The sequence below is a fragment of the Eschscholzia californica genome, unplaced genomic scaffold (assembly GCF_041429995.1).
Source record: "Eschscholzia californica isolate CP2 unplaced genomic scaffold, dmEscCali1.0.p SCAF_3, whole genome shotgun sequence".
NCBI classification, from domain to species: Eukaryota; Viridiplantae; Streptophyta; class Magnoliopsida; order Ranunculales; family Papaveraceae; genus Eschscholzia; species Eschscholzia californica.
This window is the reverse complement of record NW_028238420.1, coordinates 49,642,706-49,659,624: the sequence shown is the minus strand read 5'-3', so window position 1 is coordinate 49,659,624 and position 16,919 is coordinate 49,642,706. Positions and strand designations below refer to the sequence as shown.

At 38.3% G+C, this 16,919-nt stretch overlaps 1 protein-coding gene and 1 pseudogene across 2 annotated transcripts; both read left to right on the top strand.

Moving 5' to 3' along the window:
* The first annotated feature begins 5,284 nt into the window (after positions 1-5,284).
* Positions 5,285-6,025, top strand: LOC147551304 (putative disease resistance protein At3g14460). Its single transcript, XM_086668551.1, has one exon. It carries the CDS (start codon positions 5,285-5,287, stop codon positions 6,023-6,025), a length of 741 nt encoding a protein of 246 aa, XP_086524677.1.
* A 6,682-nt stretch (positions 6,026-12,707) lies between these two features.
* On the top strand, positions 12,708-16,401 carry LOC147551303 (disease resistance protein RGA2-like; annotated as a pseudogene). The gene is made up of 2 exons (XR_015238838.1): positions 12,708-15,898; positions 16,012-16,401. The product of XR_015238838.1 is annotated as a disease resistance protein RGA2-like (transcript).
* The last annotated feature ends 518 nt before the right edge of the window (positions 16,402-16,919 follow it).

The window sequence follows — 16,919 nt, the reverse complement described above, 5'->3', positions numbered from 1 at the left end:
TCCTTTCATGATGCTCCTGATCCTAAAAATGGAGGCAAGATCATTAAAATGGCCAAATGTAACTTTTGTGGTGTTTCTCGAAATTCGAAATCTTCTAACGGGACAACACATTTCAAGAGACACACATTTAAGTGTGCTAAAGCACTAAAAATCGACTTGACTCAATCAAAGTTGGTACAAGATCCAAACAGTGGAAATATGGGTTCATTTCAGTTTAGTCAAGCGAGAGCTCGCAAAAACACGATCAAGCTTTTAATCCTTCGCGAGTTGCCGATGCAATTTGTGGAGGACCCCTTCTTTCAATTTTATATTACTGATTCCTTCCATCCTGGGTTCAAGTCATTTTCTAGGAGCACTGTTAGAAATGATATCCTTAAATACTTTAAGGAAGAAAAAGATGCACTCAAAAATGTTTTACTTAGTGCTCCTGGTCGAATTGCTCTTACTTCTGATATCTGGTCTTCGAACCAGAGGCTTAGTTACATGTCCATAACAGCGCATTACATTGATGAAATTTGGTGTGTCCAAAAGAGAATCATCTCTTACATTCTGTTGGACAAGTCTCATACTGGGGAACACATTGCCAATGTTTTGTATGATAAGCTAACTAATGATTGGATGATATCTGGTAAAGTGTTTTCCTTGTCAATGGATAATGCTAGTGCAAATACTGTGTCTGTTTCTCGTTTAATCGAGTTAATGCCTCATTTACCATTGAGAGGCGAATTATTTCACGTTCGATGTTGCTGTCATATCTTGAACTTGGTTGTTCAGGATGGTTTTAAAGTTCCCCAGTTTAAAGAAATGCTTACATGGCTGAAAGGTTGTCTTGAATATATCTCTGCATCGGAGATTCGAAATGCACAATTTCGAACACATTGTGAATCAAAGAACTATTCTCCTAAAAAATTGCAGTTGGATGTAAAACATCGTTGGAATTCAACCTATCTTATGTTGAGAAGTGCCTTTCCGTTTAAGGATCCGATTGACTCGTTCTTATCTGATCGATCTCCGCCTTTTGTCTTATCGAGTAGTGATTGGCAGCACGCCAATTTGTTGTACAAGTTTTTGAAGCCTTTTTATGAGGCAACCAACTTCTTTTCTGGTGTTGATTATGTGACTTCTTACTTCGTCTTGGAGTATTTGGTTGATATTGGGATGGTATTTTTAAATAATCGACATGATCCTATGTTTGCGGGCATTATTCATTTCATGGAGGCTAAATTTTGCAAGTATTGGGGTGAAACTCCCGTTTTGTTTGGTGTTGCATGTATTTTAGATCCAAGGATCAAAATGAAAGTTGATATGCTCTTAACCGAACTTGAGAATTGTTTCGATACTTCGGCTCATGTTATCAAGTGTTCTACTGAGCAATCTGCCACCATGATCGGCAAGTTACATGAATTATTTAAAGAGTATACGGCTGATTTGAGTGTGCCTTCATCCGTTTCTTCGTCGTTTACTGTTGATCAACCCCAGAGTGAGCCCGATGGACCGTCTAGGCGTGGTGCTTTTTGGAGAAGTATTAAGAGAGTCCGAAAGGACCCTATAGCTACCGCTTCCGAAGAAATATCTAGATATGAGTCTGAGCCAGATCCTGCGGTCGATAATATTGAAAAGTTCGATGTTTTGGGTTGGTGGAGTGAGAACGAGAAGAGGTATCCGATTTTGTCCCGAATATCACGTGATGTTCTTACTGTCCCGGTTTCGACTGTTGCTTCCGAGTCGGCTTTCTCTTTAGGTAAAAGAATTTTTGGGGACTATCGGAGTAGCCTAACTCCGGAAATGTTGGAGTGTTGTGTTTGTCTTAAGGATTGGTGGAAACATGAGCTTAATGTTACTTTGAAGGAGTTTGATCCGTTAAACGACGGGTTTCCCGAACTAACTCCTAGTCCTAGCATTTCTCAAGTTCAATTGCTCGATTAATGAATGAAGGAGAGAAATGTAACTTTTTGTTTATATTTTGGGCTTTTTGTTATTAAAATGTTGGAGGGAGGGAAATGTACTTTTTGTTATTAAAATGGGTGATTATGTAATTTTGTTTATGATATAATCTGATAATCATATATATAATGGTTGGTATTTTAATTAATTATTGTTTTTTTATTAAATTATTGTTTTATTATTAAATTATTGCTTATTTTTTTTTTAATAATTCATTAAAACCCGAGCCCGCCCGACCCGAGCCCGTTGAAACCCGTTCGGGTAGTCGGGCTCGGACGGGCTACGGGCACTTCAAGTCTTTCATTCGCCCGGCCCGATCCGCCCGACTCACTACCTCTGGCTCGGCTTATCCGAGCCCGATCCGCCCGAGCCCGGCACTTGGTAGCCCGAGCCCGACCGAGCCCGCCCGATTCCCACCCCTAGTACTCATATATGGCTCAAATTCATTGGCTTTTGGACATGGTATTCACTTAATGCACATTGATTGGGGATCTTCCAGTACCATATTTGTGTTTATACCTCTAATTGAGAAGGTCTTAGTCTCTTAAGAAAACCCTAATTTAGGGATTTCAATTACCCCAATTTTATTTGGGACAGCTAATCTTACCACTGTTATGTGAGTCTTTTGTCACAGTTTCTTGCTGCTGGAAATTCTTTTTGCGACAGAATGTTACTGTCATTTATATCCAATTTTTCTAGTTGCGACACAATTTTTCTGTCACTTCCTATTCTATTTGTGACACTAAATAGATTAATTCCATCTATTTCTCTTTCCGGATATACCCGTGATATTTCTAAAGTCATACTTTGTTTATGACAATTTTATTTCTCTACCAAAATTTTGGACTTTCCCTTCAACGGAGAATTCTATTTTGGATTTTAATTCTGGAATTCAACCCGCGAAATTTTCATAATCATATATTTCTCATGATTATTTTCTTTCTTCCAATTCTATTTTGGATTTTTTCCTACCACGAATAGAATATATCTATTTTGACCTTTATTTCCGGATTCTCCCGTGACATTTTCCAACTCATACTTTGTCTATGATGACTTGTCTTTCTTACCAAATTATATTTTGGAATATTTCTTCACCGAATAGAATATCTCTTCAACGAATAGAATATCTCTATTTTTAATTCCGGAATTATATCTGCGATCTTGCCTTTTTTTGGCAATGAATTTCATGTCGACCATTGTTTTGGTTGTTACTTATCCAATATTTTTTGGCAATTACGACAATGATTTCTTGTCGATTTCAAACAAAATTATTTTGTTACTCATTAGGTCACTTGACCATTTTCACCCGACAATGATTCTCTTGTCGACATTCACATTAACAACATTTGTGTTGACATTTTCTTTCCCAATGACCAACTTTAAATTCATGACACATTACATGTAATTTCGTTGTCATTGATATTAGTTCAATCTTTGACCGCAATTACCAACTTTTTAGTTGTGACTTAATCCTTCAATCATCTTCCAACGCATCCACAATCTAAGAGTTGCAAGAAGACGAATACGAAGAACCGACAAATATTTTTTTTCTCTCTCCAAGTCAGACACTTCAAAAAATTACGTGCTCCAACTTGCGGGGGGGGGGGGGGGGGGGGGTAATAGGATACATGATATATGACGGATCGTAGATAAGAGATCCGACGGTCAACATGAGTTCCAGAAATAATGTACGTGTGTAACACGTGTATGTACGTGACGGATCGAGAAGACGAGATCCGACGATTAAGAAGAATTCAGAATATATATGAAGATATTTGAAGATATGTTAAGATATGTAATATTTAGTATAATATATTCAGAATATCTTTTGTAACTATCTAATGGTAATTTTAGATAGATTTTGTATTATTTCCTAGTTTAGTAATCAGAAACTAGGAAACCCTAAATCCCAAGCCATCTATAAATAGGAGAGGGTTTAGGAATCAAACTCATCGAGTTATGTCTGACCAATGTAACCGATCAAACCCACATACACTTGTATGTGATGATTATTAATAAAGAGTTATTTCTCCGTGGATGTAGGTCTTGAGTATTCGACCGAACCACGTTAAATTATCGTGTCTTTTACTTCATGTTCATATCTCCGATTATTTATATAATCGTGAATTTAACAAAGAAAGATCATTTTCAGCTTAGATATTGGGTTTGTGTCTCTGACAACTTCGACCCAAAATCCATTCTTAGAGCTACTATAGGATCGTCCGTAGGGTCTGCAACTGATCTCGAAAACTTAGATTCTTTGCAACGTCACCTTCACGAGAAACTTAGTGGGAAGACATTTCTACTGGTGTTAGATGATGTATGGAATGATGATATGAACAAGTGGGATGTATTGAAATTCTCGTTCGGATGTGGATGCAAAGGTAGTTCAATTATTGTAACCACCAAACTTGAGAGAGGGGCATCGATAATGTCTACGCTTTCCGTGTGCCGCCCAAAAGGTTTATCCGAGGAGGATTGTTTCTCTTTGTTCAAGCATCGTGCTTTCAACATGAGCAAGAACGAAATAGAAATTTATCCGAAACTGTAAGCTATTGGGAGGGAGATCGTGCACAAGTGTGGAGGTATACCCTTGGCTGCGAAAACATTAGGAGGACTACTTCGCTTTAAAAGAGAACAAAACGAATGGTTGTTTGTTAGGGATAATGAAATTTGGGAACTTCAATTAGAAAACGAAGCCACTATCTTATCAATTTTGAGGTTGAGTTACAATCATTTACCCTCACATTTGAGGCCGTGTTTTGCTTTTTTGCTCCGTCTTTCCAAAAGATTACATAATTAAACGAGAAAAATTGATTCATTTCAAATGGTTTTGTTCCAACGATTTATTGTGGAGGTCTTCCTTTCAAGACACCTATAACGATAAATTCGGCAATGTGATATCATGTAAAATGCATGACTTAATGCATGATCTTGCATGTTCTATAATGAGGGAAGAATGCTCTGTGATTGAGTTTGACAAAACAACAAATAATATTGGTAACAGAAGATTAAAACATGTGTCTTTTGTTTCGCCATACTCAATTTCGGTGACAGGTCTAGTGCCAAATCTTGAGCCTTTCGTGAAACTATAACCACAACCATATTTGCGCTCTCTCCTAGTGGACCACTTCACTGATGGACCTTATCTTGAACTAATCTTCAAAAATCTTAGAAATTTGCGGGTATTAGATTTGAGCTCAAGAAATGTAAAGCTTGATCAAATCTGCAGACGTTGAACCTAACCAACTGTTTTAAGCTCCAAATGTTACCTAAAGACCTATCGAAATTGAGTAGCCTCAGACACCTATTCGTTAGTGGTTGTTCTGCATTAACCAGCATGCCAAACGGTATAGGAAAATTGGTTAATCTCCAAACATTAAGCATCTTCGTTGTGGGGCTAGAGAGTGGTTCTGGTATTGAGCAATTACAAGGACTAAACAACCTAAGAGGAGAATTAAGGATAAAAGCAATGGAGAACGTGAGAAATGTAGTTGATGCTAAAAATTCCAACTTAATCGGAAAGCACAATTTGCGTGTCGTAAATTTGGAGTGGTCACGACGAACTAGTTTGGCGCAAGGAAATGGTTGCAGCACCAGTGAACAAGAAGAAGAGGTGCTGGAAATCGTTGCAGACAGCCTGCAACATCTACCCAATTTGAGTGGCCTTTGTATAGATGGGTATGGAGGTGCCATGTTTCCAAGTGATTTATCATGCATCTCTAATTTGGTCAATATCAAACTCTACTATTGTCAAAGGGTGGAAAACCTACCGCCGCTTAGGCTACTACCAGTACTTAAGTTTCTTGAAATAGGTTATATGAATTCGGTGAGATACATGGGAGATGAGTTTTATCATGGAAATCAAGGTGGTCTACCAGGTTTTATCTTCTTTCCATCACTTGAACATGTTAAAATATCTGATATGCCTAATTTGGAGGAATGGTTGTCACCGTCTTCAGAAGTGGGAAACGTAATAAAAGAAGATAGACAATCTTCATTCCCCCACCTTACAAAATTAACCATCTTTGGCACCAAGTTAAGAAATATTCCACGGTTGCAGCTATCTTTAAGAGTTTGAGTTATTCCATTGCACAAAATCGGTTTTAGTAAGGTGTTTAGAAGTTCCCCCCCTCCGTCTCTCTAAACTTGTGATTATTGGAGTTAACGGTTTAACATCCTTTCGGGTAACGGGGACGACAATGACGATGACACTGTTAGAAAGGTTGTGAGTCTTAGACACTTAATTGCAACTAAAGTCGAATATCGAATAACACGCAGATGAACAACTTTGTAGATAGATTTACACTTAGAGATGAATTACTTACAACGTCTTCTCTCTAAATAAGGAGATAACAATTATGAACAACCTCTCTCTTATTCTAGGAGATATACTATCAACTCTCTCTTTACCAAAGGAAAGACAAGTATTTAGAAGAAACTAAACTCTCTTTCTAATACTAACTCACTTTCTCTTCACTTGGCTTGCTTATGAGATGGAATGGATGGGATGATTTTGAACATCACCATTTCTCTCCTTTTATAGTGTAGAGAATGGACATTATGGTGACACCTCACCATTGAGGTGTCTTTGTACATATAGGGTGTCTCATCATGGGATTGGCATTTGTCATATGGTAATCTCATTTGAGGATACCTCAAATGAAATGGACACCTCAACATGATGAGGTGTCTCACTCAAATGAAGACTCACATGAGAAGAAGACACCTCAAACTTAGTATTCCCATATGTTGCCACCTACACCTATATGGATGCCACCACACCCATATGATGCCACCTTATCCCATAGTGTTGCCACCTCTTGTTTGAGCAACAAAAGTATCTTTAGTTTCAACATTCTCCCACTTAAAGTTACTTTTGTTTGTAACTTCTCCATCCTTCTACTTTGCTCTTATGCTGCTCACGTTTTCTGCTAGGCCGATGGAGGATCGACACCATATAAACTTGTTACTGTCTACTGGCTTTGTTAATATGTCTGCTAGGTTCTCTTTTGTATGAATTTTCTCCATACTAATGCTTCATTCTTCCACCTTCTCACGAACAAAGTGATATTGAACTCGTATGTGTTTCGTCCTCGAGTGAAATGCTGGATTCTTTGCCAAGTGCAAAGCGCTTTGACTATCACAAAACAAAGTTACCTTCTCTTGTTTGTGTCCAAGCTCTTCCAATAACATTTGCAACCAGATTGCCTCTTTGCTAGATTGTGTAGCTGTCACGTATTCTGCTTCCGTCGTGGAAGTGGCCACGATAGACTGCAGTTTCGAAACCCAACTTACTGCTCCTCTAGCAAGAGTAAACACATACCCTGTGGTGGATTTGCTTTTATCAAGATCACCTGCATAATCCGAATCAACATAGCCTTTAACAAGAAAGTCCGGTCCTCCGTAACATAATGCAGCATTTGAGGGACCCTTGAGATATCTCAGGATCCTCTTCACCATATTCCAATGCTCTCTACCAGGATTTGCCATGTACCGACTAACCGCTCCCACTGCTTGTGCAATGTCTGGTCTTGTACATACCATAACAAACATTAGGCTACCCACTGCCGATGCATACGGTACTCGAGACATCTCCATCTTCTCTGCTTCACTACTAGGGCTCATACTGGAAGATAACTTGAAATTAATAGGAAGAGGGGTAGAGATTGACTAACTATCTTGCATATTGAAGCGTCGCAAGATTTTCTTCAAGTAGTTTTCTTGAGAAAGCCAAATCTTCCTATTACTTCTGTCTCGGTGAATTTGCATCCCTAGAATCTTGTTTGCTGGTCCTAAGTCCTTCATTTCAAATTCCCTAGCCATTTGAGCCTTCAAATTTTCAATACGATCTTTGCTGGGGCCTGCAACCAACATGTCGTCTACATACAACAGCAAAATTATAAAATCACCATCACCAAATCTCTTGTTGTAAGTATAAGGATCTGCATTAAGTCTGTTGTATCCTAGGCTCGTAATGAAGGAATCAAATCTCTTATACCAACATCTCGGCGCCTGTTTGAGACCGTATAGAGATTTGTTCAACCTGCAAACCAAGTTCTCTTTTTCTTCAAAACCTTCTGGTTGGAGCATATAAATTTCTTCTTCAAGTTCTCCATGAAGAAATGCAGTTTTCACATCTAATTGTTCCAAGTACAAGTCATATGTAGCACACATCGCCAGGACTACCCGAACTGTTGTAAGTCGTACAACAGGTGAGAATATTTCGTTGAAGTCAATACCTTCTTTCTGAGCGAACCCTTTCACTACTAGTCTAACACGATACCGCTCCACTTGGTCATTGCTATCCCCTTTGATCTTGAAGACCTATTTGTTTCCGATAGCTTTCCTTCCATGTGGTAGATGAACAAGATCCCATTTATTATTTTCATGGAGAGCTTCTATTTCTTCTTGCATTGCCGCCATCCATAGAGAAGCTTCTTGACCTTTTATAGCCTCATGATAAGTTGAAGGTTCTCCATCTTCCGTTAGTAGACAGTATGCAATATTCCCTTCCATAAAATAATCTGAGTGCCAAGCTGGTTCTCTCCGTTCCCGAGTTGACTGTCGAATTAGTGGAGTTTCAGTCTCAGCTTCTTCTTGTTCTTCGTGCTCTAGTTCCGCTTCAAAAGAATTTTGATTTTCTTGTTCATTTCTAACATGGACTGTACTAGTATCTGGTTTCTCCTTTGAAGTGCTATCATTTGTATGTACTTTGTCTTCTGTAAATATCACGTCCCTGCTGATTATTACCTTGTGGGCAGTGGGATCCCACAGGCGGTACCCCTTCACACCATCAACATACCCTAAGAAAATACATCTTCTAGATTTCGAATCTAGCTTTGATGTTTCTTGGGTGTTGTACATCACGTATACTGGACTTCCAAACATATGTAAGCGAGAATAATCAGCTGGTTTACCTGTCCACATTTGCATTGGCGTCTTTAGATCAATTGCGGTTGATGGAGACCGATTGATCACATAGCACGCGGTCTTGACTGCTTCCGCCCAAAAAGATTTGTCCATTCCTGCAGCTCTCAACATTGCTCTTGTTCTTTCTAACAAGGTTCTGTTCATCCGCTCTGCTACTCCATTTTGTTGTGGAGTGTACGCCACTGTGAACTGCCTTTTGATGCCTTCTTCTTGACAAAAGGTATCAAACTCAATACCAGTATATTCTCCTCCATTGTCTGACCTTAGACACTTGATCTTCTTCTCAGATTCAAGCTCTATTTGCGCTTTGAAATTTTTGAAAACTGCAAATACATCTGCCTTCCTCTTGATTGGAAACACCCAACATCTCCTGGAGTAATCATCAATAAAAGATACAAAGTATCTTGCACCTCCTAGGGATATAACCGGTGATTGCCACACATCAGAGTGAACAAGTTCTAAAATAGTCTTGCTTCTAGCATTTGAACTACTGAACTTTAATCTGTGCTGCTTACTAGTAACACAATGCTCACAAAATGGTAAAGAAACATTTTTGAGCCCTGGAAGAAGGTTTTGTTCGACGAGAATCTTCATACCTTGTTCTGATATGTGACCGAGTTTTTGGTGCCAAAGATTTGTTGACTCTTCTATCGAACTTGTTGATGCAACTGAAACTTCTCCCTCTTGTTGTGTTTCTCCTTGAAGCATGTACATATTAGCAGCTATCTTTTCTGCTTTCATGATCACAAGCGCACCTTTGATCACATTTTCCCTCCTTCAATATGGGTTTTACACCCGAGACTATCTAATTGTCCTACAGACAATAGATTTTTCTTCAAACCTTTAACATGTCGTACCTCCTGGATAGTGCGAACGGTACCATCATACATCTTCAGTTTGATGCTCCCAATACCAGCAATCTCCACAACATGATCATCTCCCATGTACACAGATCCTCCAGAGGTGGGTTCATATTGATGGAACCATTCTCTCCGAGGGGTCATATGCCATGTGGCTCCTGAATCCATTAGCCAAACTTCAGCAAAATTTCTTTTGCCTTCATGAACTGTTGTTGCCTCGCTGTATAAAATTTTGCCTTCATCCGAGGTACCTGCTACACAACCCTGAGCGTTTGGCAACTCAGGACTTTTTCCTTCTTTCTTCTTGAGATTCCAACAATCCCTTTTGTAATGCCCTTTCTTTCCACAATAGTGACACTTCACATTCTTCTTACTCCTTGATTTTGATCTACTCTGCTTTTGACTCCCACTAGAGCCACGTTCCATTGATCGCCCTCTCATCATCGTCAAAGCTTCAGCATGTTGTGAGCTTTCTTGTCTATCTTCTTTGTTTTTGCGTCGATTTTCTTCTTCAAGAACTGCAACAGCAATATCATTAAAGGACAGAACTTCTATATTGGTGGTAATATTGATGATGAGTTGATCATATGAATCCGGTAGACTTTGAAGTAGAATTTCCCCACGTTCAACCGTGTCCATGTTATGCCCTATTGATGTAAGTTGAGAGAATAGAGTATTAAGGGTGTTGATGTGGTTTGTTACCGTTGTTGACTCCATCATTCTAAGAGTGTAGAGTCGTCTCTTCAAGAAGATTTTGTTGTGTAGTGATTTGGTCTCGTACAACTTTGTTAAAGTATCCCATATCTCTTTTGCTGACGTCTTATCAGCTACACTTGATAATACTCCATCGGCTAGTGCTAGGTGTAGATTTGCAATAGCATTGCCATCTATCTCGTTCCACTTAGCGTCATCAAGCATATCAACCCGCCTATCTTCAATTGCCGCTAGACAATTATCTTTTCTCAAAATTGCCTTCATCTTCATTTTCCATAATGAGAAATTATTCCCATTGAATTTTTCTATATCGTACTTTGCCACCATTATTTTGGTGTCTTCTTCCACTAACCAAACCGACAAGAACCTAGCTCTGATACCACTGTTAGAAAGGTTGTGAGTCTTAGACACTTAATTGCAACTAAAGTCGAATATCGAATAACACGAAGATGAACAACTTTGTAGATAAATTTACACTTAGAGATGAATTACTTACAACTTCTTCTCTCTAAATAAGGAGATAACAATTATGAACAACCTCTCTCTTATTCTAGGAGATATACTATCAACTCTCTCTTTACCAAAGAAAAGACAAGTATTTAGAAGAAACTAAACTCTCTTTCTAATACTAACTCACTTTCTCTTCACTTGGCTTGCTTATGAGATGGAATGGATGGGATGAGAATGAGATGATTTTGAACATCACCATTTCTCTCCTTTTATAGTGTAGAGAATGGACATTATGGTGACACCTCACCATTGAGGTGTCTTTGTACATATAGCGTGTCTCATCATGGGATTGGCATTTGTCATACGATGGACACCTCAATATGATGAGGTGTCTCACTCAAATGAAGACTCACATGAGAAGAAGACACCTCAAACTTAGTATTCCCATATGTTGCCACCTACACCTATATGAATGCCACCACACCCATATGATGCCACCTTATCCCATAGTGTTGCCACCTCTTGTTTGAGCAACAAAAGTATCTTTAGTTTCAACAGACACTGCAAAATCTTACATGTCTTGATATATATGGTTGTCTTGAGCTAAAGATTCTCAATAAAGAGCTTTATGACAATCTCACTTCACTAACTGAATTGAGCATCACAGGTAAGTGATCATTTATTTTCTTGTCTCGTTATATATATATCCAGTTGCCATTGTATGAAGTCGTAAGAATCTGATAATAAGAACACTTGTTATGTTTTTTTTTTTGCAGATTGTCCGGAATTTGAGGTTTCAACAGATGAGTTTCATAACCTCCCCGCTCTTCATTTTCTGAGTCTTGTTAGACTACCTAAAGTGACATCTTTGCCGGAGTGGATAGCCAACCTTGCAACGCTTGATAGCTTAACCATTGTAAGTTGCGAAAATCTAAAATATTTGCCATCCGAGCTACTCACATCTCTTAATAATCTACGGATAGAAGATTGTCATCCAGATCTACACAGAAGATTTATGAGTTAGAGGAGACAGATGTTTTTCAGAATTTTAGCACATGGGATTAGTCTAGTGATGATAATATTGTCTTGGTGAAGAAAGTTGGGAAAGAGTTGAGCTTGGATTTGGTTTAGTTGGTGAATTTTGAAATTAGGGTCTTGTTGGAGTAAGTGAGGGAAGTTTTGTTGATCTTTTGATATTGGTGTAATTTGAAATTCAGTTGAAATAGAAGCACAACTATCATCTGTCTGCAGTTTGCATTTTCAGGGTAAAATTATATGTACCCAGTTACTACATTTTGTTTTGCTTGCTTGAATTTTAGTTGGTATGCATTCTTTTCTCAAAAATTCTATTCATCCCTCCACTTTGGTCCCTCCCCCAACCCTCCGTTGATGTGGTGGCATATCACTGAAATATATTTTCTCACCATTCTCTCTCCAATTTCTCTAAGTTATTAGAACTAAACCTACACGTAATAGGCTCAGAAGATATATGTGTATTGTTACCTGAAAATAAAGTGCTTAGCTCAAAATAACATCACAAGTGAGGGGGCATGTGAGTTTGCCCAAAATACGAATAGGGTGATATAGTAGCCAATAATAAAATGTCTAAGTCCTCTCCAATGAGTTAACCTTACCTAACTCAGCTTACTCTCTCTTAATGAAGCGATCAAGGCATAAGCCTGTCAACTATCATTAGGCATAATAGAACTGTTTTCTCCCCAAGTATTTACTTTAATGAAAGACCCCAGCAAGTCCTCTTATCTTCATTGTAGTCATTTTTCTACCTCATATTCTAATTTGAGAGAGAGAGAGAGAGAGAGAGAGAGAATATCACTTTGTAAAGTCCTGCTAAAGATCTATCTCCCTACCACCAGATAAAGAGATGGCTGCTTCAATGGCTCTTCAAGTTTTAGTCTCTCCTTTAGTTGAAACTGTTCTTCGTAATCTCAGTTCTCTTATCCAATCTGAATTTGCACTACTCTCTGGTTTCAAACAAGAGTTGGACAAATTTTCCAGCACACTATCCACCATTAAAGATGTCATCGAAGACGCTGAGTTAAAACAACTTAAAAACAAACCCTTTCAGAATTGGTTGAATAAACTCAAGGATGCAGCTTATGATGCCGAGGACATATTGGATGAGTTAGCTACTGAAGCTTTAACCATTCAAACGATGGAGACCCCGACTTCTAACAATCTTCAGGTATTACATCTCTCATCTTGTATCAATTTCAAACAAGTTTATTCTCGTCGGGAAATTGCGAAAAGAATGAGAAAAGTTCAGACAGAGTTTCATGAGATTGCCAGACAAAGGTCGAATTTCCATTTGGAAGTGCGAAATAAAGTTGAACCGAGGTCGACTCAGCACCTAGAAACTAGCTCCGATATGGCCGAGAAAGAAGTCTATGGAAGGGAAGATGATAAAGATTACATGGTGAACCTATTGATAAAAAATGCAGGGGTTGAGGAGGAAGGTGGAGATCATAGTCGAGCAGGAGATGCTTCGGTATGTGTAATACATGGAATGGGTGGTCTTGGGAAGACTACATGGTGTACCATGATGGGAGGATTGTCAATCATTTTCAGGTTAGATGTTGGGTTTGTGTCTCTGACAACTTTGACCCGAAATTCCTTCTCAGAGCTACTATAGAATCGTTAGGAAGGGTTGCAAATGATCTCGAAAACTTAGAACCTTTGCAACGTCGCCTTCGTGAGAAACTTAATGGGCAGAGATTCTTAGTGGTGTTAGATGATGTATGGAATGATGATATGAACAAGTGGGATGTTTTGAAATCCTCACTCAGATGTGGAAGCAAAGATAGTTCAATTATTGTGACCACCAGACTTGAAAAAGTGGCATCGATAATGTCTACGCTTCCAGTGTGTCGCCCAAAAGGTTTATCCCATGAGGATTGTTTTTCACTGTTCAAGCATCGTGCTTTCGACATGGGAAAGAACGAAATAGAAATTTATCCGAAATTGGAAGCTATTGGCAAGGAGATTGCGCTTAAGTGTGGAGGTATACCCTTGGCTGCGAAAGCATTAGGAGCACTACTTCGCTGTAAAAGAGAAGAGAAAGAGTGGTTGTTTGTTAGAGACAATGAAATTTGGGAACTTCAATTAGAAAATGAAGACACTATCTTGTCAATTTTGAGGTTGAGCTACAATCATTTACCCTCACATTTGAGGTCGTGTTTTGCTTATTGCTCCGTCTTTCCAAAAGATTACATATTCGACCGACAAGAATTGATTTATTTGTGGATGGCAAACGGTTTTGTTCCATTCAAAGGTAGTCACTTAGAGTTGGAAGATGTGGGAATTGAGATTTTTAACGATTTATGTTGGAGGTCCTTCTTTCAAGACACCTATATCGATATATCTGGCAATGTGATATCATGTAAAATGCATGACTTAATGCATGACCTTGCATGTTCTATAATGAGGGAAGAATGCTCTGTGATTATTGGGAATGACAAAACAAGAAATAATACTGGTAATAGAAGATTAAGGCATGTGTCTTTTGTTTCGTCGTTCTCAAGTTCACTGCGGAGCAATCTTGTGCTTTTCGTGGAAGGATCAAAACCAAATTTGCGCACTCTTCTATGTGAACAGTTCAGCCATGGAACTCATCTTCAACTAAACTTCAAAAATCTTAGAAATTTGCGGACATTAAATTTAAGAAAGGTAAATGCAAAGCTTGACCAAATAAGCAATTTGAAGCACTTGAGGTACCTCAATCTCTCCTACACTGGTATAACTTCATTACCCAATAAATCATTTTGTCAACTAAGAAATCTGCAGACGTTGGACCTAACCCACTGTATTAAGCTCCAAATGTTACCTAAAGACCTATCGAAATTGAGTAGCCTCAGACACCTATTCATTGAACGTTGTTTTGCATTAACCCTAATGCCAAACGGTATGGGAAAATTGGTTAATCTCCAAACATTGAACCTAACTGACTGTCAAAAGCTCCAAATGTTACCTAACGACCTATCGAAACTGAGAAGCCTCAGACACCTATGCATCGATGGTTGTGATGCATTAACCCGAATGCCAAACGGAATGGGAGAATTGGTTAATCTCCAAACATTAAGCTTCTTCATTGTAGGTGCAGAGAGTGGTTCTACTATTGAGCAATTAGAAGGACTGAACAACCTGAAAGGAGAATTAACGATAAAAGCAATGAACAATGTGAGAAACGTAGTTGACGCTAAAAAAGCCAACTTAATCGGAAAGCACAATTTGCGTGTCGTACATTTAGAGTGGTCACCGCCAATTAGTCTCGAGCAAGGAAATAGTTACAGCACCAGCGAACAACAAGAAGAGGTGCTGGAAATTGTTGCGGAAAGCCTCAAACATCTACCTAATTTGAGTGACCTTTCTATAAATGGGTATGGAGGTGCCATGTTTCCAAGTGATTTATCATGCCTCTGTAATTCTACTGCCGCTTGTGCTACAACCAGTACTTAAAATTCTTAAATTATGTAAAATGGATTCGGTGAGATACATCAGGGATGAGTTTTATCATGGAAATCATGTTGGTCAATCAGGTTTCGTCTTCTTTCCATCACTTGAAGTATTATCAATATCTGAGATGCCTAGTTTGGAGGAATGGTCGTCACCGTCATCAGAAGTGGAAAACGGAATAAAAGAAGATAGACAAACTTCATTCCCCCACCTTACAAAGTTAACCATCTCTAAGTGTACCAAGTTAAGAAAAATTCCCCTGTTGCAGCTATCTTTAAGAGTTTTAAAGTTGAGGAATTGCGTAGAATCGTTTTTGGTCAGCTGTCTAGAAAGTTCCCCCGTTCAACTTTCTAAACTTCAGATTGCTGAAGTTTATGATTTAATATCCTTTGGGGTATCAGGGACGACAATGATGATGACACTGCAAAATCTTACAAGTCTTGAGATAATTTATTGTGATAAGCTAAAGAATCTCACTAAGGAGCTTTATAATAATCTCACTTCACTAACAGAATTGACCATCCATAGTAAGTGATCATTTATTTTCTTTGTCTCGTTTTAGATTTCCAGTTTTCGTTGCATGAAATCAAAGAAAATCTGATAACTAAGAAGATCACTTGTTATGTTTTATTTTTTGCAGGTTGTCCGGAATTTGAGTTTTCAACAGATGAGAACCTCCCTCTTCTTCGTTATCTGTATCTTTTAAGATTACCTAAGGTGACATCTTTGCCGGGGTGGATAGCCAACCTCACAACACTTGATACCTTACATATTAAAGATTGCCATAATCTGAAATATTTACCCTCCGAACCACTCACATCTCTCATTAATCTAGAAATCGAAAATTCTCTCATCAAAAAAAAAAAAAATCTAGAAATCGAAAATTGTCATCCAGATCTACACAGACGATGTGACAGGGACAAGGGAACCGATTGGTACAAGATTGCACACATTCCACACTTACACACTTGAGTTAAAAAGAGAAGTTGCATAATTAATTCATTGTTTCAGAGTTACAAATGGAGTTAGTTGCTTACATATTGAAGATTGCAAAATCTGTAATATTTGCCATCTCAACCACTCACATATCTCAATAATCTATGGATTCAAGGTATGTGAATTGAGAATATTGTCCTGGTGGAGACATTTGTGATAGAGTTGAACTTGGATTTGTTTGAGTTGGTACAATTTGAAATTAGGGTCCTGTTGTAATAAGTGAAAGAAGTTCTGTTGATCTTTACTCTGTTCTTTGTGCCCGTGCTGGTTGTGATGTAGATTGTTGCGGAAGCGTAAAAGTAATGGAATCCACCATTGTTAATAAACTAAACTAACGAAATAAAACTGATAAAATAACGATGAACAATAAACTTGATTAATAACAAACTTGGTTGATAACATTCTCTGATCTGGTTAACAAAGACAGACTAGACTTCTCTTATATAGAGATTGTACTTTCCTAGATAGACTCAAATAAGGAAATAAGATAACTACTAATAATACTTTCCTTGATTGCTAAGACTCATAATTATGGAAACCCTAAATACTTCA

Excerpts from the sequence above, each read along its gene's own strand:
- LOC147551304 (XM_086668551.1), top strand. The coding sequence starts at position 5,285 with ATGCCAAACGGTATAGGAAAATTGGTTAATCTCCAAACATTAAGCATC.